The sequence below is a fragment of the Rhineura floridana genome, chromosome 3, assembly GCF_030035675.1.
Source record: "Rhineura floridana isolate rRhiFlo1 chromosome 3, rRhiFlo1.hap2, whole genome shotgun sequence".
Lineage (NCBI taxonomy): Eukaryota > Metazoa > Chordata > Lepidosauria > Squamata > Rhineuridae > Rhineura > Rhineura floridana.
This window is the reverse complement of record NC_084482.1, coordinates 88472675-88496560: the sequence shown is the minus strand read 5'-3', so window position 1 is coordinate 88496560 and position 23886 is coordinate 88472675. Positions and strand designations below refer to the sequence as shown.

General features: G+C 42.8%; 1 protein-coding gene across 2 annotated transcripts in view; it reads left to right on the top strand.

Annotated features, from left to right (window-relative positions):
• Positions 1-3843: 3843 nt before the first annotated feature.
• Positions 3844-23886, top strand: part of PPARGC1B (PPARG coactivator 1 beta) — a 169897-nt gene continuing 149854 nt past the window's right edge. For both annotated transcript variants that reach the window (XM_061616840.1, XM_061616839.1), the window contains exon 1: positions 3844-4391. In XM_061616840.1, the coding sequence (XP_061472824.1) occupies positions 4308-4391 (84 nt within the window). In that variant the 5' untranslated portion in view covers positions 3844-4307. The remainder of the gene's footprint in view (positions 4392-23886) is intronic.

Genomic DNA, 23886 nt, shown 5'->3' with positions numbered 1-23886 from the left:
CCAACCAAAATGTGTCACAAAATAATAAGCAAGCATTCAGGTTATCCAGAACTCCTCATCACACTGGATGTTTTAACATCCAGCTTGGTAAAGCATTCTGGAGAACTCAAAAAGCTTGCTCACAATTCTGTGACATTTTGGTTGGTGCTAAAGGTATTGCCTGACTGAGTTTTTAAAATGCAGTCTATAAAAGTCTTAAAGAAAAACTAGAGACTGCTGTAAAACAGTTGAGGACACAGCAAATAAATGACAGGATTCTATTGTAACTGGACTTTGACAATAAACAATTTCAATATACACCCCACCAAGGAACCCTAAGCACAATGCAACTAAGTACATATCTCTCAGTAGCATAATCCTTTTATGCAGGTCAGTATCATATAGACAGTCTGATGGGCTTGTAGAGGGATCAAGCATGCACGTGCTTTTGCCCAGGGCAATTATATATTGACTAATTAAATTGTTCAGCTGCCTGCATTGTTAAAAGCTGCCCTTTCCATTTGAACTGGTTTGAATAAAGAAATAGGTACGCCAAAGAAGATTTCAGTTCTGTTATTAATTCCTTCAGAAGAAACTTTTCGTCTATGTGCAATAAAACATGAGAACAAACTATGTCTGAAACATGAAAGCATTCCCCGCACCACAGAGAGTAACCAGCCAGTAAAACAAAGCCCTGGCTAAGGAGAAAGATTTGTTATTTGCATTCTTCAATTTAGCTCAGCATGTGTTCTGCTCAGGTGTACAGAATATTCAGCAGCCACTTCTCCTGTGGTTATCAGCACAGCCTAGTAAACCATAAAAACACGTATAATGACTATGTGCATTTATACATCAACAAGGAGCAAGCTTTGGGCTTTGGGCTCACTGCCAACATAGCCCAAGGTGCTGTGAAATCTCTTCAGAATTAAGGACCGACTCTGCCAGCATTCATTGCCCTACATGTTATTTACTGCTCTGTACAATGAGCAGCATCACTGTAATGGGAGAGATGTCTTAGAAAGTTTTACCATACAACCAATAATAAGAAGCATGTTTCTTAGCACTAACATGAGTAGAATAGGGCTTTAACAGTGGTAGCAGAGAGCAAAATTAAGATAGAGTTTAAACTCTGATCGTGCCATGATGACATTGGATAATTTACCAAGGTGCTAAACATCTCGCTTTTCGCTGTTCCTAGCAAATGTTAGGGATAAGTGTGACAAGAAGAAGGGGAAGGCACAAAAAGGGAAAAAGAATCCACGGGTGCAGAAAGACCAAAAAAAAAAAAAAAGGATTAATTTTGATTAAAAAAAAGAAATCCAACATGCAAACATTTCTTTGGGAGAATGACCTTAAAACTGTATATTTAACTTACCAGCTTCTTCATCAGCAAAAGCCGGAAGAATATGTATCTAATCTTGCCAAGCAGCCTCACCCAAGTTCTTCTGAATTCGCCTTTGTCTAATTCTGCTAGTAATTTTATAGCAGCAGGATTTTTTAAAAAAGTTTTCCTGTACCTATGGTGGATTCTCCTCCCCACACCCCACCACTTTTTGTGTGTGTGCAGAGATAAATATGAGCCAATTCTTCAATGTTCACTGTTCCTTCCCCCTGCTGCGATTAAAAAAAGAAATCCAACAAGCACACATTTCAAGTTGCACTTAATAACCTGGACCTATGGGCCATTGGAAAGAAAAGTGAATTAAGCTGAATGGACTGGGACATAAGTCACAAAAGGGATGATGGAACTGCAGAGGGATTAGGAAACTGCACTATGGCCCAGTTTAAAGTGCTTTACTGGCCATAACAAGCCCTGACCCTGAACTGCAGTCCGTCCTGTTTGCATAAAGTACTTCTGAGCATCTCAACACGTCATATAATCCATCCTTACAATTACTGTGCTGTATAGGTTCCTATTATCATCCCTATATTGCAGTGGCTTGTTTAAGCTCATCTACAGTGCAGTCCTATACAGGTTTATTCAAAAGCAAGTCCCATTAATTTAGATGCAACTTGCTCCCAGGTAAGTGAATATAGGATTGCAGCCCTAGTGAGTTTGTGGCCAAAGTGGGATTTGAACTGGGGACTACACAGGCTCAGCTGCTATCCTATGCCAGCTCTCATAGTGCCCAGTTGGTGCTAACCCATGACAGGGCTTTGCAGTGGTGGTCCCCATTTGTGGAATGCTGTACCTGGTGAGGTGCATCTGTCTCCCTCATTATTAACACTGAGGTGTGCATTCCTGTTCACCCAAGCATTTGATGGCTGAAAAATACTGTTCCCAGCAACCATGAAATTATTAGCTGTGAGGGTATGCAACTATTTTTGAATGTTTGTAGATGTTCTTAATTGTTTTTAAGATTTCAAATAGGGTTTTATTTTATTTTTAATTGTATTGTTTTACTGCTTTGTTTGCCACCCTCCTCTCCTACAGGCAGAAGGGTGGGAGAGAAATATAATAAATAAAATAGCATGATATAGCTTAGCTTCGAGCCTAGGGCAAGGCTGGGCAGGATAGATCTGGGTCTCTGACTGGATCTCTGGGTAATTTCTTGTGGGGTTTCCAACTCTCAGTTGTCTATGAGCAATAACAAATCCTTTCCTCCTAAATTAGGCTGCTGATATGAAGAAAGCTAAGCAGCAATGGAATTGTGTGAAAAGAGTATGAGCTCAGTTCAGCTCTGGCACTGAAAGCAAATTTCTAAGGTTGAGAATGTGCTCGGAGTCACTCAGATGTTGATGTTTAATTTGTAAAGTGTGTATATTCTGCACCTGGCTCTGGCTGGTAGATCTTGGGGTTCTGGTACAAAACAAAGTATATCATGCAAGCCTGAAGCCTGCTCACCTCTGATCTAGGGTATCTAAATTACATGTTTTGCACCTTTCAGTGGAGTGTTTTCTGGTTGCTGGCCTGAAGCAGCATGTACTAATGGATTTTTCTTTCTTTCTTTACCATTGTGTTCTTTTTCATGTTCTTGTCTAACATATTGATTGAGAGAAGAGATGAGAGCTTTCCATGCCTAAGAACCACAATGTGTCAGCTCAGCAGGCCTTTCAAAACAAGTTACTAGGCTGAGAAAGCGGGTGGGGAGAAGGCATTGTACTGAAGTAATGGGAAAGTCCATACAGCAGCATTACCTGCAGCTTTAGCTTTCACATCATCTATGAGAACAATGTGCACAGCAGGTCTACCCAATGTTCCATTCTCCATGTACATGGAGATCTCTTCATGCTGCACACAGCAAGCTGGCTAATATCACACCTGATTGTTTTTGACTTACCCAACCTAACAGATGCTTGTTTGTGGCCAAGTGAACTAGCAGGACATGAACTCCCCCTCCTTAAGAGTTAGATTGGCTGGTTTAGCCCCCCATGTCTGTTGTGTAGGTGGGGATTACTGGTTCACTTTGGCAGTATGGCTGGCAAGGGCTTGAAAGAATCAAGTGAAGACTTTAAAATTGTGTGTATCTATTGAGCCAACCTGTTCAGCTTAAGGAAATGTTGATGAAAAGTACGCTCAAATTGGCGAATCGCAGTTAATAGATTTATATTGGCGATAACATTGATTCAAGGCGCGTTCTTTCTGCCCCCTCGTTTCTCTGCAAAGTCGAACAGGGGGGCGCTAAAGGAAGTCTCTGAGAAGCGGCACATTCTATAATGGAAAGACTGTACACCGGACTAGCCTAAAGGAAAACGCCAACTGAGATAAAAGTCGGGGTAAAAAGTAAAGGTAACGGTGTCCCCGCACTTGTAGTGCCAGTCGTTTCCAACTCTTAGGGTGACGTCTTGCGACGTTTACCAGGCAGACCGTATACACGGGGTGAGATAATGCAGATTCGACTTCCTCATTCCTTTGGAATCGAACTCCGTGAGCAGAGCTTCAGCTGCGTTACCGCTGCTTACCACTCTGCACTACGGAGGATCTTAAGCCAGAAACCTCTCGAAATAGAACCAGGGGAACTCCCCTGGCCAAAATGAAAAACGAAGGACCTCGCCTTACTGCTTAATGCTCATTCCCGATTAACCCTTTTTTAGGCGAGCTCCGTGTGGTGCGCGTGTCTCCCGGCCCGGAAAGCGCGGGCCGCAAACCCTTCCTTGTCTTCAGCGGTTCTTGCAGAGCGAAACGCACGAAAGAAGCAGGCCGTCTCTGCGGAAGCCCAGACCAGACGAACCTCCCGCCGCCCGGGCTCCTCCTCTTCTGTCTTCCCGGCTCCTCCCACTCTCAACCGGCGGGCTCCAAGCCCCGCCCCGCCGCCCGGCTGGTTCCTGACTGCTGCTGCTTGCTGTTGCCGCATGTTATTTCGTGCCGTTGCTGGAGGAGCTGGAAGATGGCGGAGCCGGGGCCGGACTGCAGCTCGCTTCTGGATGAAGACCTCTCCTCCTTCGTCTTCAACTATCTCACCGACAGCCAGGTACGGCTCCGGACTGTGCAGCCCAGCCTCGAGGCGCACCCGGCACGTCTAGATCTCGCAAGCACTCAGCGGTAGCGGGGACTCCAGTGCACGGCGGGAAAAGGGAGGGGGTTGAGTCTGGAGCAAAGGGATACTATGGTCCTGGGGCGCAGGGACCTCAAATTCACCACGCATGGACAAGTCTCGCCCGCAGGGACTCCGAACCCAACGTGTAACTGGGGCTTAGGGGAACCTCAGATCTGTTATACGCTAGGGAGTTGGGGGTGTAAGGATCCCGGATCTGCCATGAACCGTAAAATCTGGGGTTCGTGGGGACCAAGGTCCGTCATGTACTGGGGAGCTTGGAACGTAGGGATTTCTGATCTGACATGCACTAGAGTTTGGGGCTTACAAGGACGCCCCTCTTCTCTGCATACAATCCAGGGCGCCGAGAAGGAACCGGGTGTGTGTGTGCTCAGACCCAACTTAGAAGTCTTGAGGCATAAGGTCCCCAGAACAGCCGTGCACAGAAGAAAGCATAATTATGCCTGCTTAGATCTGCCGGACACCTCGCGTATTTCAGAGGGCGGGAAGTGTGTGTGCGTATAAGGACTTTTGATTTCTCTATAGCGGATCCCTTCCTTGTTCCTTCTCAGGGCCCGACAGTGGAAAATGGGAGAGAGAGCTAGATGCAGGGCTGCCCTGAGAGCTTCCAGTGCACATAGCCTGGATCTGTGGAGATCTGTGCGCCTGGATTCCTTCAGACATCAGTCAGAATGGAGGAACGTGGGGAGGCGAGCCGGCATGCTTGTGCAGACTGAACACAGCCCGGCTGAGTAGCAAAAGCCGCCGACTGCCCTAGAGGCTGGTGTGTGCTGGTGTGCACTCTCCTCTCCGCACAGCGCCTGCCTGAAGAGAATCCGGCGGAAGGAAGATGTAGACTTTCCCCAGAGAGCCTTTATTTGCGGGTAGTCCTCCTCCCCACGCCGCCACCGTTGCCTAACTGCTCGGGGGAAGAAAAGAGGAACTCTATAGCACCACTTTTCAGCACCACTCGCACGTGGACAAGTGGGTCACGCTGCTGCTGCCCCAGATACAAGCAAGCTATCTTGCTTTTGCAGCGTTTCCTAGTTGGAGCTGTACAGACATCCCCCCCTCAAAATCCCGGGACAATTCTCTCTATCGGGGCTCTTTGCCCTCTTGGAAATTGTTGGGATGTGAGAGGTTGGAGGTGCAATCGACGGGAGAGGGGCAGTACAGTATTTTTTAAAGTGTGTGTATTTAATTCAACTTCTCCCACCGCCTCTTCCTATGCGCTTGTTCTTTGGAAGTGCGGCTACCCCTTTTTTCCCTAAGCAGGATTGAGAGCAGTTCAGTTTGACTGTGGGGCAGCGAGAATATATGGATGCTGAACACCTCCCCCCTACCCCGACATTTGCTGGTGGGAGCTCTTAATTTCTTAGTGGTGCGCGTGAGTCATGCGGGTTGCTGGTTATATACCTGCAGCTTGGAGAGAGGGTGAGAGAAAAGTGGAGGGGGGGGACTTCGTCCCCGCAAACTTTGCAGATCTCTGGCCCTTCTGGACCGGGTTGCATGTTAAAATCAGATTAAGGGTTTCTTGGCAGCCCTCGCCTGATCACGAGCAGGTGCCTTCTTGGAAAGGCAGCGGGCTGCATTCTTTTCCCTGGGGAGAAGCAAGAGAGGGGCTGTAGAGCCAGTATGCTGCGAGACCATCATGCGTCTCTCAAGCCCAGAGCTTGTTGCAATTGCAAAGAGTTGTCCATGGTTACGATGCCGCTACCTCCCTTGGCTCTCCTGCTTTTTCTCATAAGCAGAGATTATTAAAGGACTTTGATTTGGGATCTGGCACATTCCCTCCTCCCCTCCGTCCTTGCTTTAAATATTTAGTTGCTTATAAGAAGGCAGAGGAAAGTCTGCTATGTTTGGGTCCCAAACAAGCAGTAGTGCCCTGTCTCAATCAGTCTGATTTGACCCTCGCCTAAGTGTGCTTATGTGCCAGACAGAACTAGGCTGGACCTGTTCCAATCTGGACTCATGTAGTCTGAGCGCCCTCTGTTCCAGGGCCAGGACTAGAGCTTACCAGTTTGTCATGGGACATGTTGGCAAGGAGGAGTTTTCAGAGAATTAAGTAGGAGATGCTGACAGCTTGATTACAGAACTAAGGGCAGAATATTTTGTAAGCAGGGTCTACATTTTCTCCTTTGCAAAGGTTTATTTACACAATATCAGACAAATGACTAGGAAACTCTAATGGATCATTTAAAAATGTTTGCTTTGGAGGAAAAAATCTTTTGGGACAAAAGGGTTTAGAGGATTGCATCAAACACTCCAGTTGCCTTTTGATAAGGAAGAAAAGATCTCTCCCCCCACCCCAGTAAATAACTGTGTTGTCTCTGCATACCTAAAAAGCAGAACATACAATATTGCGTGCTTTGTGGCGGTTGGGACAGCTGAGACATCTCACTTGTAAAATAAATGTTTTGGAGACAGATGTATCTTTGTATATTGGCTATGGAAAGACCAGTGAGTGAAAATAGTCCCGAAAACCTGAATTTTGGATAGACAAGGATATCTTCACTCTGTTGTACAAGCAGCTGTCTGTACATAGGTAACATAATTACTAATATATGCTTTAGAAACCAGTTGTGCTAATACTTGTGGTGGGTTGATCTTTGCTTGATCGCTCTGTATTGCTCGGAAGTGCTTTTAATTTCTGGATTGCCCTTTCTCCTCCTCTGCACGTCTGTGAGGGTTAAAGTCTGGAGTAAAGCAGAGTGGCATGTGATTTCTTTGAAAAATGACTGAAGTTGTAAGTGTGCTTTGCACTTGTACCTTAACCTTTGATGAAACTGCAGTGAAGGCTCCTGTCTTGGCTTCTGTCACATGCTTTCCTTGTAACTGTAAGCAGGAGGTGGTTCCTAGGCTCGCCTCTCTGACGTCTTTCTCCATTACTACTGTACTGTGCTAGCCTCTCCTTGCAGTTGGGCTGCTGAGTTCTCAATGAAGTCTGAAAGCTGCTTCTGCAAAGCCTCCTGTGTCCTTGCACAGGATATGAATATTATCTATTTCTTTCGGAGACCCTGAAGGATTTCAACTCTTCCCATCACAATACTGTGGGCACTTTCTTCCCCATCCTCTCTTTGCAGCAACATTGCAGAAATTCATATCAAGGTGCTATGAGCTTCATAATACAAGTGAACCAGAGCCCTGTCCAAGCACAACTAAAGGCATCTTGGGGGGGGAAATGCAATGAAATGTTAACCTGATTTGCCTTGTCTTATACTCACCTTGACAGCTGTTATGTTTTGAGGAAAAGGATGTTTCACAAAATGACTGCATTGCAACAGATAGAGATTAAAGGCCTTTTCTTCTGCAGTCTGATTTTTCATCAAAATGGGCTTATTGTGCAGCAGTATGAAATGTATGATTTATGCGCAAGGCAACGTGATGCTTTCTGGTCTACTCATTTCAAGTTTGTGGCCATTGTTGTTAATTCATCGGGCACTGGAAGGTATCAGGAATTACTAGCATATACTTTTCTGTCTCTCTAGAAAAGCAAGAAATGTTTCCATTTTTCATTTGTTGAAGGAAAATAACCGTTGTGATAACTCAGACTTCTGCTTCGAGCCTCCCTGGGCAATATTTCCTCTTGATTTTGTCAGCATCTTGTTAACAGCTCAATTAATTAACAGCTGGAGACGTAAACTATTATTGACCAAAACAAAATGATTTGTCTTCTCTCAGACACATACATACTTCCAACTATTTCATAGATCTGTGTAATGCTCCTTTTGGCTGGCATGAGTTATCACCGTTGCTTATTTCTCCATCAGTCAAATTAGGCAAATGCATGAGTATTGTTTTGTTTTGTTTTTGACAGAACAAGCAAGATATTTCTTGGTAAAACAATATGCGGGTGTTTTTGAGTATGTGGCCAGCACACCCTGTTTGGAGAGACGAAAACCATGGTTTGCTTTGTTGCACTTCCACTGTCTTCAGTGGCTTTATGGAGAGGAGGGGGGAGGGGATTCTATTTACCTGTTATAGGTTTTCCAGCCCTGAATGGGCATGAGATGAAGCCATCACACCACCACCTCAAGCATCTTCAAATACTGCACAGATCTGTTCACACCGACATTTGGGCAAACATCAATATGGCCCTTAGGTGACCCTGATCATTTGTGGGTGCTCTATAGGGGGTGATGATAGTAGACTTTTTTATTTCTTGATAGGTTATGTCACTTAAAAAATGTAAATGTACTTCCTTCAAGTCAATTCCGACTTATGGCGACCCTATGAATAGGGTTTTCATGAGGCTGAGAGGCAGTGACTGGCCCAAGGTCACCCAATGAGCTTCATGGCTATGTGGGGATTCGAACCCTGGTTGTAGTCCAACACCTTAACCACTACACCACACTGGCTCTCCTTTATGTCACTTAGATACATAAAAATTAGATGCTTCTTTTATTTTCTTCTTAACAGTGTTTGCTTTGTTGTCTTTGGCAAGTGCAATGAAATGCACTTTGGCAAGTGTCAGCAATGAACTGAAACTAAGGAATTGTCCACAGCAGAGTTTACTGTGTGTTTGCAGATGTTTGTGTTCTCATTTAATATATGTAGTCCACATGATGTTACCCTCAAACAACACCAGTTTCTATGCTTTCTCCCTGTAAATTTGGGTTTACCCAATATAGGGACAATCCAATAAATTGAGGAAAATTGGACTCCAAACCGCTCCTCTTGGGATCACAGACGATTTGTTTTGGTATTTTTGGGTGGGTGGATGAATCTGCTACTCCACTTTCCGGGTCCACTACTTCCTCCATGCTTTCATTTGTTTTTCAGCCGGGTTTGTAACTATTTTTGGTGTGCTCCTGAACAGAGGAGTGTATCTGTATGTGTATATATCTATTTCTTTTGACCTTTCAGATTTGCACAAAAAAAAAAAAATAAATGAGCAAGCCACGCTAAAAATTTCTACATTTGGAACTTCATTTTTTTTAAGGACAGGCAGATTTCCAGGTATCCAGAAGATAAGCAATGAAAAGTCTGGGCACTGTACTCTTTTTCTCTCTCACTGTTCTAGAAGTGCATAACTGAGTACTTCCTGGGATGATACAAATGTTTAGAAAAAGGCTTTTGCACGCAGGTCAAAAAACCTCCCGTGTGCCCAGTTCATTCAGAAATGGAGGGAGTGGGAATATCAAATTAGAAGGTGGGGCAGCAAACAAACATCCACCACACTGGTACGCCCTGGTATGGCCGGAAAATACTGGCTTTGTAGCTCAAATTGATCCTGGTGTGTGGACCATTTTAATCAAATTCCAAGGTAAAAGGAGTGTATTTTCAGCGAGATACTGCTTACCTGTGGGCAAGCCCTAAAGGGTGAATTATAAATTCAGAAGAATTGTGTATATGGAGTCCTTTTCTGGACTGCACCACTTTAGATTGCAGACAGAGAGTGGCATGTTAGCCCTCATGTGAAAAATGCTCTGCCATCAGAAAGCTAGCATGTCAAGGTTTTATCACAGCCTTCTCTCTGCCAAAGTAAGTGGGATTTATTTCCAGTTAAATACATATGGGCTATGGGTACAAGAAATCATGTGGTTATGGCAAGGCAGGAGAATAGAGTATATAAGCTCTGGAAGTAGTGTCTTTTTATGGCATAATATTGTAAATGAAACTTGATTAAAATTGCTTTTTCAATATGGATCCCATTCAAAGAGGTGTGAATTTAGTGCCAGACAGCTGTATAGATTAGACCCTCTGTTTATTCACAGATCATATGAAGTGTGGGCAGCGGCCAGGAGCAGACAGAGACAAGCCAGACCTTCTTGAACCAGGATTCTCCAGAAGAATAATATTGGGAATTTAGTTATTTTGGATTTGTTTGCTTCTAGACCTCTCTGCTGGAGAGTTAGCAAATGAACCAAATATGATATAGACTCCAGATTACTGTTGGCTAAGAGCTGATTGACACAAAGGGCATTTTTATGGTTATGGACTGAATTAGGCAACTGCAGTGAGTGACGGTTTCACAGTCTCATAGATCTAAAAGTATGTCATCTGCAACTTCCCAAAATCTGGACAGTGAGGCACACAGTTGTACTCAACGGCCTGCATTAGTGTCTATCAACTGGCAACTGTAATCTAGGGACACATTGACTAGAAGCCAATACATGTGGCCTTATAAGAGAAAGCCAAGCATAAGGTGCCATTCACATAAGGCAGCAGACAACAGCTCTATGGTAGGAAAAGTCCACCCATGAGGTTCTGGTTCAGTGGGTTAGGCCTACACAATGGCAACTCTGCTGTAGAGCTTATATTCCTTGTGCTTCCCTGGCAGAATAGGGTAGTTTTGCTGGCAGGAGCGGGGGAGAGGGAAGCTTTTTAAGCCACACAAAATGTCAGCCAGCCAGTCAGTCCCAGAGTTGGCTCTGGTACTGCTGTTTGTGGCAGGCATTCATGGCAGCAAATGACTTTTCTCTTATTTTTGGCAAACTGGGTTCTCTGTGGAATTTGTGACACCTGTTCCAAGGGCCTGTTGGGGGTATGGTGCGGTGCTGCTAACATTGAGGAGGATCCTTTAGCTCTGCAACTTTATAACTGGGTGGTCCTGAGTACTCAACATGCTACGACTTGTATGAATCATCAGAAGGATATTTTCCAGCCCCAAATCAGGCTGCTTTCAAGACTATATTGGGCCAATGCCAGCTTAATGGTTTTGTGCAGGCAGTGTTTTTCAGTAGTCATCTCATGAACCCATACAGAGAATGCCCTTACCCAGGCCACCCCCCAAGCTTCCGAGGGTGGCTGAACTACCAAAAGAGCCCCCTCTGCTGACCTCAACACCCGAGAGGGTCTGTAGGGAAGGAGACGGCCTTTCAGATATTTGGGACCTAAGTCGTTTAGGGCTTTAACTACTAGTGTGAGCACCTTGAATTGGGCCCGGAAACGAACTGGCAACCAATGTAGCTGTTTATATCAGATCTAAAGGGAGCTCCAGCCAGTAATCTGGCTGCTGCACTTTGGACCAGTTGAAGTTTCAACAGTCGTCTTCAAGGGCAGAGCGCATTGCAGTCATCCAGTCTGGTACTTACCAGAACATGGAGTACTGTGACCAAGCCATCTCTGTCCAAAATGATACCAAACCATTGTTATAGATGTAAGTGTTGTTGTTATGTGCCTTCAAGTCGATTTTGAGTTATGGCGACCCTATGAATCAGTGACCTCCAATAGCATCTGTTATACACCATCCTGTTCAGATCTTATAAATTCAGGTCTGGCTTCCTTTATGGAATCAATCCTTCTCTTGTTTGGTCTTCTTCTTTTTCTACTCCCTTCTGTTTTTCCCAGCATTATTGTCTTTTCTAGTGAATCATGTCTTCTCATTATGTGTCCAAAGTATGCTAACCTCAGTTTCTTCTAGTGACAGTTCTGGTTTCATTTGTTCTAACACCCAATTATTTGTCTTTTTTGCAGTCCATGGTATGCGCAAAGCTCTCCTCCAACACCACATTTCAGATGAGTTGATTTTTCTCTTATCCACTTTTTTCACTGCCCAACTTTCACATCCATACATAGAGATTGGGAATACCATGGTCTGAATGATCCTGACTTTAGTGTTCAGTGATACATGATGTATGAATAAAGGGGTGGTATCTAGAGGAAGGATTTTTCAGCTCCCTCTAATATTGTAATGAGGAAGGGGGAGGAGGGGGAGGCATTGAGAATGTTGGAGCTATATTTCTCCTGTATTCATGTTGAGACTGGACAGTGCTGTGTGTTTCTTTTTATTTTGGTGCTCAGGGAGCAATAAAATATGGCTTAAGTTAAAATATGACCCTCCAGCATTGGCAGTAACATGAGTAGAGGGCCACTTTCTTTTAATTGATTTTTTCCCCATTTCCTGCCTCTATCCCTCCCCGCCGTGTTGCCCTTGAAAATTATGAATGTGCTGCCTGCAGTTCAACCAATGAGCAGCCTGGGAAAGGAGATCTTCTTCCAAGTAAGCCCTCCTAAGTTAGAAAGCTCAGATCCTCTTTCAGATTGTATGTATGTGTGTGGTATTTTGTTACTACTGTCATCTCACCTTTCTTTGTTCTAAAGCTTCACTACTAAGTGAAGCTTAATTACTTTTAAGTAGGCTTAAAAGTAAGTCCCAGTGAAATCAGTTGGACCTGTGTCTGAGTAAACATGGTCAGGACTTGATTGTTAGAGAGTTCAGGGTCACAACCTTGTAGGTGATCTTAGAAAACTCTGTTAAAAGCCAAACAAAATAATAACTCCTGAAAGGTCTTACATGGAAGCATGGGTTCGAATCCCCACACAGCCATGAAGCTCACTGGGTGACCTGAGGCCAGTCACTACCTCTCAGCCTCAGAGGTAGGCAATGGTAAATCACCTCTGAATACCGCTTACCATGAAAACCCTATTCATAGAGTCGCCATAAGTTGGGATCGACTTGAAGGCAGTCCATTTTTTTCCATGGCCCATTGTAAAATGGGATTTACTTTGAGTAAATGTGCACAAGATCAAGCTAGGCAGATTCTAAGGGCAGCCCTGTGCATCTACCACTAAGGGCATCCTTTTTTATTTATTTGCCAGTAGTTACAGTAGAAGGAGTTTCTTATCAGATACCCTTCTGAAGTCTCTGGAACCATATGTAAGTGTGTGACAAAGGTTGTTATTGTTGACCAGGAATATCCTAACTTGGGAGGAGTAGGCACTACTGAACTCAGCCAAACAAACATGTGCCAAAAAACCATAAGGTGTTCTGGAGCCTATTGTAGTGTTTTTAACCAAAATTGATGTATAAGTTTTGGATCAAAATAAAGTTTAAATATAAACTGAAAGTTAATTTTCTAGATATTTTGTTTTCCATTAAAGTAAAAGGCTAAAAACTGAGAACATAACATGAGTGAATGGTTAAAAATAGCAGGACTCCCAACATAATAATAAATGGGTAAGTTGCCCTCCCATCAAATTCTACCCTTGTAAGTTGATTCACACCCACCCCCGACATTTCTCCAATTAGAGAACTGAGAACGAATACCAGTTTTATTGCAAGGAGCCTAGAGCTGTATAAAATAGGCAGACACACATTTTAAAATATATAGAATACTAGGTTAGCGTCACGTCTCAAATTCAGGCCCAGAATATTATCAGAGTAGTGGGGATGGAGAAGGTGAAGGGTCACCCTTCACTTGTTGTATAGTATCTAGTAATGTCTCATTGGTGAGCCTGCATTATGCAAGTGAAAACTCCAAAATGTTAATAACTTAATTTCAGCAACTGGATTGCCTCCATGTGCATCATATAAGTATCCGGGTAAGATTGTCTTAATCCCAACTCTAACCCAGCCCAAGTAGGTGTGAATGGCATAAACAATGGAGCAATAGTTAGGCATGTAGTAACAGCAGGATACAAGGAAAAGAGCAGCCACAGCCACCACAGAAGGTAGCACGCCATTCTGAGAGAGAGAGAGACCAATAGGTTGCATCAAAGACTAGACAATACAGTACTGGACTGGATGGACCAATGGTCCAACAGTATACAGTAGCTTCATATATTCTTGATCATCCTTTTACAAGACAGATGGTTAAGGGTGATGGCATTAGTAATTCCATAGTAGAAGAAAGTAGCTTCACGAAATGGCCATCAGTTGGCTCCCTTTCTGCTAATTAAGAGAGATTTAAGCTGCGATTAGGCTGAATTTCAAATTTTACCTTTTGGGGATGGAAAGTGGGAGCTGTTGACCCACCTGGAATTCAAGCATTTTACAGTGAAAAGAAAAGAGAACCTCAAACCGTGTTGGAAACTTACTAAGTGAATGTATACATGAGGGAAAATTCCTTTTGGTTAATCATTGTGGTCTTGATTAACTGGCTTGCCAAGGGCAAATGATCCTTTCTGTAGGAAGGCTCAGGCCACCTACCTAGACAAAAGGCACTTATTGTGCCCTTGCATAGCTCCCATTCATTTCAGTGGGGCTTGCCCAGGAGAACTCCCTGGTGGATTGTACCCCAGCAGAACAACTATGGAAGATTTTTCCATGAACTGGTTGGAAAGTGTAGCCTTTTCTTTATGCACAACTTAATCCTGTGCTTCCAATCTCAATGTGCTAGTAGCAGCATTTATAAAAGAATCAAATATAAAATATTTTAAAACACTAATAGTCAGATTACCTATCCTTAAACACTTTTCCATGGCATTGTCGTTTTTGTCTGACTGCACTTATTACAAACAGGAGGAGATGATCTCTAGGTTACTTTGTGTGAAATCACTTTACACCTTCCTTCTCAAACCTAGTGCATGAAATTGCTCTCTGAAGTAGCACAGACCTGGGTAACGTTATTGTGTGATCCCAACTGCTTACACTTAACAGAGAATGGGCCATTACATATTCTGCCAGCTATGACTTGAGATACCATCTTTCTGGTATCCCAAAGAATGGGCTGCGGGTTTCTCATCAGATGGAGTTGTTGGTGAAACCACTCTTAGCTTTCAATTCCAAATGATATTCCAGGCACGGTGATAAGATCTGAAGCATCTCAGGTCTGTAAATGTAAATGATTAATGGAGACTGAAACTTATCAGTGAAAGTGTCATTCTGTCCCCTCCTCCCTCCCCAGACATAGGGCCAAACTACACATTATAAGAAACACAGAGCTGATTGACAGTTACCTCTCAGACCTTTTGTTTTTTAAAAAAACTCCAGTGATGTAGATTTTTTATTCTCCTGAGCAAAATTAGTCCCAGTGCACATTCAGCTGCCATGACAGCTGTACAACAAGAGTGAGATTCGGTGTCAAAATCAGAAGAGGGACTTCTATTCCCTTATAGATACACTTCAGAATTTTTCTAGGCCAGAGGCGGACAGAAGGTAGATTGAGATCTACAGGTAGATCTCTAGGAGATTTGCAATAGTACAAGAAGGGCGTCAGACATAATGTTAGACAATAACAACAGCAAAATTACTTTTCAGAGTTCAAATGAAGAAACCTATCTGTTGAGGTGGGGGGACTTCTGTGTGAAAGGACTGTGAGCTCAGTTCAGTTTGGGCACTGAAAACTAATTCCTAGGTTCAGAATGTGTGCAGAGACATCCTGTCCTTCAATTTTAACAATATATTTTTTGCACATGCTCTGGTTCTAGTAAGAGCAAAATAGATCTGACAATCATGAAGTTAGCAGTCACTAGTTAAACAATCCAGCCAACCAGGTGAATGATGTCATACCCGATACAGAGCACTTTCTGGGAGGAAGGGCGAGATATAAATTTAATAAAATAAATAAATATTTGTGATTGAAAAAGTAACATCAGAGTAGTTCTAATTTGGGGCTGCATATCCAGGAAGAAGCAAGATTGACAATTTTCAGAAAATTAATACAGGCATACCCCGCTTTAACATACGCAATGGGACCGGAGCGTGTATGTAAAGTGAAAATGTACTTAAAGTGAAGCAATTATCTATGCATGTACTGCACAGCAATCGCCACTAGATGGCAGCGGTGTCATGCCATTAAGTGTCCATTATTGCAAAGCGCGTACATTAAAGTGGGGTATGGTGGAGTATGGAGCATGTACTTTATAGCGAGGCGACTTTAAGTGAAGCGACTTTAAGCGCGGTATGCCTGTACACTGGTATGTCCAGAACTGCAAGGTAATCTCTTATTCGGTAACTTTTATGCCCTCTTCCCCTCCCTAAAATGAAGATTAGAGATACAATGATAGCTAGCTGGAGAATCAATTTCAAAATGAGGGTTTATCAAAGAAGAAGCTGGCGAAGCTGCCATTTGAATGAGGGTTGACTGGCTGATATCCAAACTAATTTTGATGGAGTTTGCCCTAGTTCTGTATCTGAATAAATCAGCAACTATCAAGGTAGATGGGACAGTTAACTGTTGGTTGATTGGATTTCTTTTACATTAGCAATTCTTGTGGACAAATACCAGGAAGTGATTCCCTAAGTTAATGATAACATGTAGGAGGCATTGATGTTGGTTCACTTGCACGCGCACACGAACACCTTTTGTAAACCATAGCTGTAGATTGATTTAATTATGTGCTGTGTGTATATTTCATTTAATGTTGGGGCATAAGTTGGAGTGGTCAGGGCAGGAGGTTGAGAATTGAGAGATAGCTAAGTGTTTATCTGTAAGAATGTAGGAAAAGGCCTGCTAGATAAGAACAAAGGCTTGTCTAGTCCAGCAGACTGTTTTCTACAGTGGCCAACTTCTGGAAATCCCATAAGCAAGCATGAGTGCAATAGCCTTCTCATTATGTTGATCCTCAGCAACTGGTATTTACAGATAAGAACATAAGAACATAAGAAGAGCCTGCTAGATCAGGCCAATGGCCCATCTAGTCCAGCATCCTGTTCTCACAGTGGCCAACCAGGTGCCTGGGGGAAGCCCGCAAGCAGGACCCGAGTGCAAGAACACTCTCCCCTCCTGAGGCTTCCAGCAACTGGTTTTCAGAAGCACGCTGCCTCTGACTAGGGTGGCAGAGCACAGCCATCACAGCTAGTAGCCATTGATAGCCCTGTCCTCCATGAATTTGTCTAATCTTCTTTTAAAGCCATCCAAGCTGGTGGCCATTACTGCATCTTGTGGGAGCAAATTCCATAGTTTAACTATGCGCTGAGTAAAGAAGTACTTCCTTTTGTCTGTCCTGAATCTTCCAACATTCAGCTTCTTTGAATGTCCACGAGTTCTAGTATTATGAGAGAGGGAGAAGAACTTTTCTCTATCCACTTTCTCAATGCCATGCATAATTTTATACACTTCTATCATGTCTCCTCTGACCCGCCTTTTCTCTAAACTAAAAAGCCCCAAATGCTGCAACCTTTCCTCGTAAGGGAGTCGCTCCATCCCCTTGATCATTCTGGTTGCCCTCTTCTGAACCTTTTCCAACTCTATAATATCCTTTTTGAGATGAGGCGACCAGAACTGTACACAGTATTCCAAATGCGGCCGCACCATAGATTTATACAATGGCATTATGATATCGGCTGTTTTATTTTCAATACCTTTCCTAATTATCGCTAGCATGGAATTTGCCTTTTTTACAGCTGCCGCACACTGGGTCGACATTTTCATCGTGCTGTCCACTACAACCCCGAGGTCTCTCTCCTGGCCGGTCACCGCCAGTTCAGACCCCATGAGCGTATATGTGAAATTCAGATTTTTTGCTCCAATATGCATAATTTTACACTTCTTTATATTGAATTGCATTTGCCATTTTTCTGCCCATTCACTCAGTTTGGAGAGGTCTTTTTGGAGCTCTTCGCAATCCCTTTTTGTTTTAACAACCCTGAACAATTTAGTGTCATCAGCAAACTTGGCCACTTCACTGCTCACTCCTAATTCTAGGTCATTAATGAACAAGTTGAAAAGTACAGGTCCCAATACCGATCCTTGAGGGACTCCACTTTCTACAGCCCTCCATTGGGAGAACTGTCCGTTTATTCCTACTCTCTGCTTTCTGCTTCTTAACCAATTCCTTATCCACAAGAGGACCTCTCCTCTTATTCCATGACTGCTAAGCTTCCTCAGAAGCCTTTGGTGAGGTACCTTGTCAAACGCTTTTTGAAAGTCTAAGTACACTATGTCCACTGGATCACCTCTATCTATATGCTTGTTGACACTCTCAAAGAATTCTAATAGGTTACTGAGACAGGACTTTCCCTTGCAGAAGCCATGCTGGCTCTGCTTCAGCAAGGCTTGTTCTTCTATGTGCTTAGTTAATCTAGCTTTAATCATACTTTCTACCAGTTTTCCAGGGACAGAAGTTAAGCTAACCGGCCTGTAATTTCCGGGATCCCCTCTGGATCCCTTTTTGAAGATTGGCGTTACATTTGCCACTTTCCAGTCCTCAGGCACGCAGGAGGACCCAAGGAACAAGTTACATATTTTAGTTAGCAGATCAGCAATTTCACCTTTGAGTTCTTTGAGAACTCTCGGGTGGATGCCATCCGGGCCCGGTGATTTGTCAGTTTTTATATTGTCCATTAAGCTTACAACTTCCTCTCTCGTTACCACTATTTGTCTCAGTTCCTCAGAATCCCTTCCTGCAAATGTTAGTTCAGGTTCAGGGATCTGCCCTATATCTTCCACTGTGAAGACAGATGCAAAGAATTCATTTAGCTTCTCTGCAATCTCCTTATCGTTCTTTAGTACACCTTTGACTCCCTTATCATCCAAGGGTCCAATCGCCTCCCTAGATGGTCTCCTGCTTTGAATGTATTTATAGATTTTTTTGTTGTTGGTTTTTATGTTCTTAGCAATGTGCTCCTCAAATTCTTTTTTAGCATCCCTTATTGTCTTCTTGCATTTCTTTTGCCAGAGTTTGTGTTCTTTTTTATTTTCTTCATTCGGACAAGACTTCCATTTTTTGAAGGAAGACTTTTTGCCTCTAAGAGCTTCCTTGACTTTGCTCGTTAACCATGCTGGCATCTTCTTGGCCCTGGCGGTACCTTTTCTGATCTGCGGTATGCACTCCAGTTGAGCTTCTAATATAGTGTTTTTAAACAACTTCCAAGCATTTTCGAGTGATGTGACCCTCTGGACTTTGTTTTTCAGCTTTCTTTTTACCAATTCCCTCATTTTTGTGAAGTTTCCTCTTTTGAAGTCAAATGTGACCGTGTTGGATTTTCTTGGCAATTGGCCAGTTACATGTATGTTTAATTTAATAGCACTGTGGTCACTGCTCCCAATCGGTTCAGCAACACTTACATCTCGCACCAGGTCCCGGTCCCCACTGAGGATTAAGTCCAGGGTTGCCGTCCCTCTGGTCGGTTCCATGACCAACTGGTCTAGGGAATAGTCATGTAGAATATCTAGAAACTTTGCTTCTTTGTCATACAGTGCCTCTGAAGCTGGAGATAGTATATACAGTAACTATTCTCTGTGAATGTCTTCTTGTTATGTGCCTTCAGGTCGATCATGACTTATGGCGATCCCATGAATCAGTGACCTCCAATAGCACCCTGTTCAGATCTTGTAAGTTCAGGTCTGTGGCTTCCTTTATGGAATCAACCCATCTCTTGTTTGGTCTTCCTCTTTTTCTACTCCCTTCTGTTTTTCCCAGCATTATTGTCTTTTCTATTGAATCATGCTTCTCATTATGTGTCCAAAGTATGATAACCTCAGTTTCATCATTTTAGCTTCTAATGATAGTTCTGGTTTAATTTGTTCTAACACCCATTTATTTGTCTTTTTTGGAGTCCATGGTATGCACAAAGCTCTCCTCCACACCATATTTCAAATGAGTTGATTTTTCTCTTATCCACTTTTTTCACTGTCCAACTTTCACATCCATACATAGAGATCGGGAATATCATGATCTGAATGATCCTGACTTTAGTGTTCAGTAATACATCTTTGCATTTGAGGACCTTTTCTAGTTCTCTCATAGCTGCCCTCCCCAGTCCTAGCCTTCTTCTGATTTCTTGACTATTGTCTCCATTTTGGTTAATGACTGTGCCGAGGTATTGATAATCCTTGACAAGTTCAGTGTCCTCATTGTCAACTTTAAAGTTACATAAATCTTCTGTTGTTATTACTTTAGTCTTTTTGATGTTCAGCTGTAGTCCTGCTTTTGCGCTTTCCTCTTTAACTTTCACCAGCATTCGTTTCAAATCATTACTGGTTTCTGCTACTAGCATGGTATCGTCTGCATATCTGAAATTATTGATGTTTCTCCCTCCAATTTTCACACCTCCTTCATCTTGGTCCAATCCTGCTTTCCGTATGATATGTTCTGTGCAGAGCTTGGAAAAGTTACTTTTTTGAACTACAACTCCCATCAGCCCAATCCAGTGGCCATGCTGGCTGGGGCTGATGGGAGTTGTAGTTCAAAAAAGTAACTTTTCCAAGCTCTGGTTCTGTGTATAGATTAAACAAATAGTGTGATAAAATACACCCCTGTCTCACACCCTTTCCGATTGGGAACCAGTCGATTTCTCCATATTCTGTCCTTACAGTAGCCTTTTGTCCAGAGTATAGATTGCGCATCAGGACACTCAGATGCTGTGGCACCCCCATTTCTTTTAAAGCATTCCATAGTTTTTCATGATCTACACAGTCAAAGACTTTGCTGTAATCTATAAAGCACAGGGTGATTTCCTTCTGAAATTCCGTGGTCCGTTCCATTATCTAACGTATGTTTGCGATATGAACTCTGGTGCCTCTTCCTTTCCTGAATCCAGCTTGGACATCTGGCATTTCTCACTCCATATATGGTAAGAGCCTTAGTTGTAGAATCTTGAGCATTACTTTATTTGCATGGAATATTAAGGCAATAGTTCGATAATTACTGCATTCCCTGGGATCTCCTTTCTTTGGAATTGGGATGTTTATTGAACGCTTCCCATCTGTGGGCCATTGTTTAGTTTTCCATATTTCTTGACAATTTTTTGTCAAAATGTGGACAGATTCAGTCTCAGTAGCTTATAGCAACTCTATTGGTATGCCATCTATTCCTGGTGATTTGTTTCTTCCAAGTATTTTAAGAGCAACTTTCACCTCACATTCTCAAATTTCTGGTTCTTCTTCATACGGTTCCTCTATGAACAAATCTGTCATCCTTGCATCTCTTTCATAGAGTACTTAGGTGTATTGCTTCCATCTTCCTCTTATTTCATCTTGGTCAGTCAGTGTGTTCCCCTGTTGATTATTCAACATCCCTACCCTTGGTTTAAATTTCCCTTTAATTTCTCTAATCTTTTGGAATAGGGCTCTTGTTTTACCCTTTTTGTTGTCCTGTTCTATTTCTATACAATAACTATTGTAATAGTTCTTTGTCCCCACGTATTAGTCGCTGTATTGATGCATTTAGGGTTCTAACCATGTTTCTGTCTCCTTTCGCTTTTGCTTTCCTTCTCTCTTTAAAACCCTATGAATATCTAATCCCCCTTTAAAGCCATCAGAGTTGGTGGTTATCACCACATCTTATGGAACTGAATTCCATGGTTTATCTGCTGTGAATGGTTTGTGGAGGAGCCTTTCTTAATGAAAGTCCTGGTTTGGTTTAAATGAGTCTACCACCATCACCAGTGCATTAGAACAGAATGTAAGAGTATTTCATTTATAAAGAAAGCTGTTTCCTTCTTGCATAAGAATAGGAATGTTTTAACAGCAACTGAGTATCACTTGGAAAGGCCTGAAAGCAAACTTATCAAACATTCTAACTGACTCCTTGTGGTTTAGCTTTCTCTCCTATTCTATGTGCATCTCTTATTAATTATTCACTACTCTTCCCCTTCAGTCATTGTTCGGGTTTGTTCAGGGACTGAACTAGCATCTTTATTTGCTCATTGCTCTGCCTCTGGGACAAGAGTTTAGTGATGTTGGCTTCTCTCTTCCCAATAGTTGCTGTGGATTTACTTAATTCACTTTGTTGGCCTGATGTCATATTTTAATTTAGTGTTTAGAAGGTTCTGTGTTGGGGTGTATGTATGTGTGTGCTTGCATGTACATGCTTGCCTGAGAAGATCTCTTTACTCACACAGCAGGCACACTGGATCAGTTGCCTACTAAGGTAATTTCAGCTCTAAGTGCACCAGGATATTGCTCACTGCCTGTCCCCAGTTAGTATCTATGAATCTGGTTATGGCATTTATACTTGGGTTCAGCCATTGTAGTTCACAGTTTCTCTTCTCCATCAATGATACATTGCAATATATTGGCTGTTATGTTGTATACACCCATGCACACACACATATTAACTGCTCACCAAGCTATGAGGAACTGAAGATTATTAGACCTGGAGGAGAACTGGATTAGTATTCCACCTCCATTGTTAATTTTATGTGGCGCCCATAGGCAAGTTGCCTGCAATATTATTAATTTATCTAGGGGGCATGTAGTCACCCTATATTTGTGGCCCTGATTCTCAAGATACAAGGTGATGCCAATGATATGTGTATTCTCTCACTTGGAAGTTCATTAGATGGCTCCTAAATCAAGTACACCCAGCCTTCTCCCTGAGCCCTAGATCTTCATAGACTTTGCACTAGTCCCTTCAAACCCATCCCTTTTCTTTTTTTGTAGCCAGGATCTTTTTAGGACAGAGGCATCTTTCAGTTTTCTGGCTTTTTACCTCAAACTCTTCTTCGGTGAGTCTTAAAAGCTGAGTTTGTTTTTTATATTACATCCTACTTAATTTGAACAGTGGTTGTCCTGTTTTCTGACTCTTAAAGGCCCAGATGATTGAAGCCCTGTTTGCAGGATTTTTGTTGGCATAGTTCATCTTTAGACATCTGCAAAGTTCACATGCTTTAGTTTTCCAGAGTGCACCACGATCCATGCTCAGAACGTTGAAGACTTTAGAAAGCCTGGCCTTGATTTACTTGGAATTATTCTCTTTATTTTTCAGCAAGATTGACATTCAGAGGTAGGACTGAAATGAATATGATAATGAAATAACTTGTTAGAAAGGTGAGCTGCAGTTATGTACAGCCCCCATCCTCCCAAAAAGTCTAAGTGTATTCAGAGTCCCATAAGCAGCAATTGCTTTTACAAACGTTAAAGAATTGCATTAAATTATACACATTGCACACCTCTGCCTTGTGATTAAAAACATCCTGCCTTCTTGTGAGCAGGTTTTGTGTTCAGCCAGAGTTGCAAAGGAAAGAGTGGCTGTGACACCTCAGAATGATGAATTCCAGGATACACAGCACGACCAGCAGGTGTGACATTTGGGGATAGGAGGAAAACAAGGCGAGGCGAGTGCCCTCCGCTGCCCTGATATTTGGGACACCGAGTACATTAAGAATACATTTAGCTCATTTAATGGAAGGGAGGGAGGGAAATCTGCAGTTTGCCCTTTAAAAGCCTGCAATAGCAACACAAACCAATAGGTGCTATTTCTATTAGTTAGGGATGGCTTCCCAAGGCTGCTTGTTGCCATTATGTTCTTCACCTGTTTGGCTGAATGGTTTAGTGGTGACAGCATCTGAGAGAGACCCTAGAAATGCCAGAAAGCATACCTGTAAGTGAATAGAGAGTTCCTCTGCTGGTTGTGACACTGACTCTCCTATCACTAACACTTCATTGTTAATCTTTCTTCCTTGTACAGCAGTTGCTGCAGCTGGAGCACACTGGAACAATTTTTGCTCAAGAGGATATGGAATCTCCATCATTGGAAGTTTGTGACCAAAGGCTAGATAGGTGCCCGTTGGAGAGTACTGTATTTTATTTCAGTGGTGTGATGCACAGGAGCACTTATATCTGATGCCTGGGAGGTAGGTTAGCTGAAAGACAGTGATCTAGGCCATCCAGACAGCCGTAGTTGAGTAGGTGTTTAAAACCACCATGCCTATCTCTGGCAGTGTGATGGAGTGTGATTGCATCCAGTGGTTACAATGTATGTGATCTAAACGCAGACAGAAGTTGGAGCCCTTAACTATTCACTTTCTCACGTTGTCAGAAGTGGTATAACTGGTTGAGTTTTCTCTGGTGAGGTTGTACTATGGCAGCTGGGTTGTACC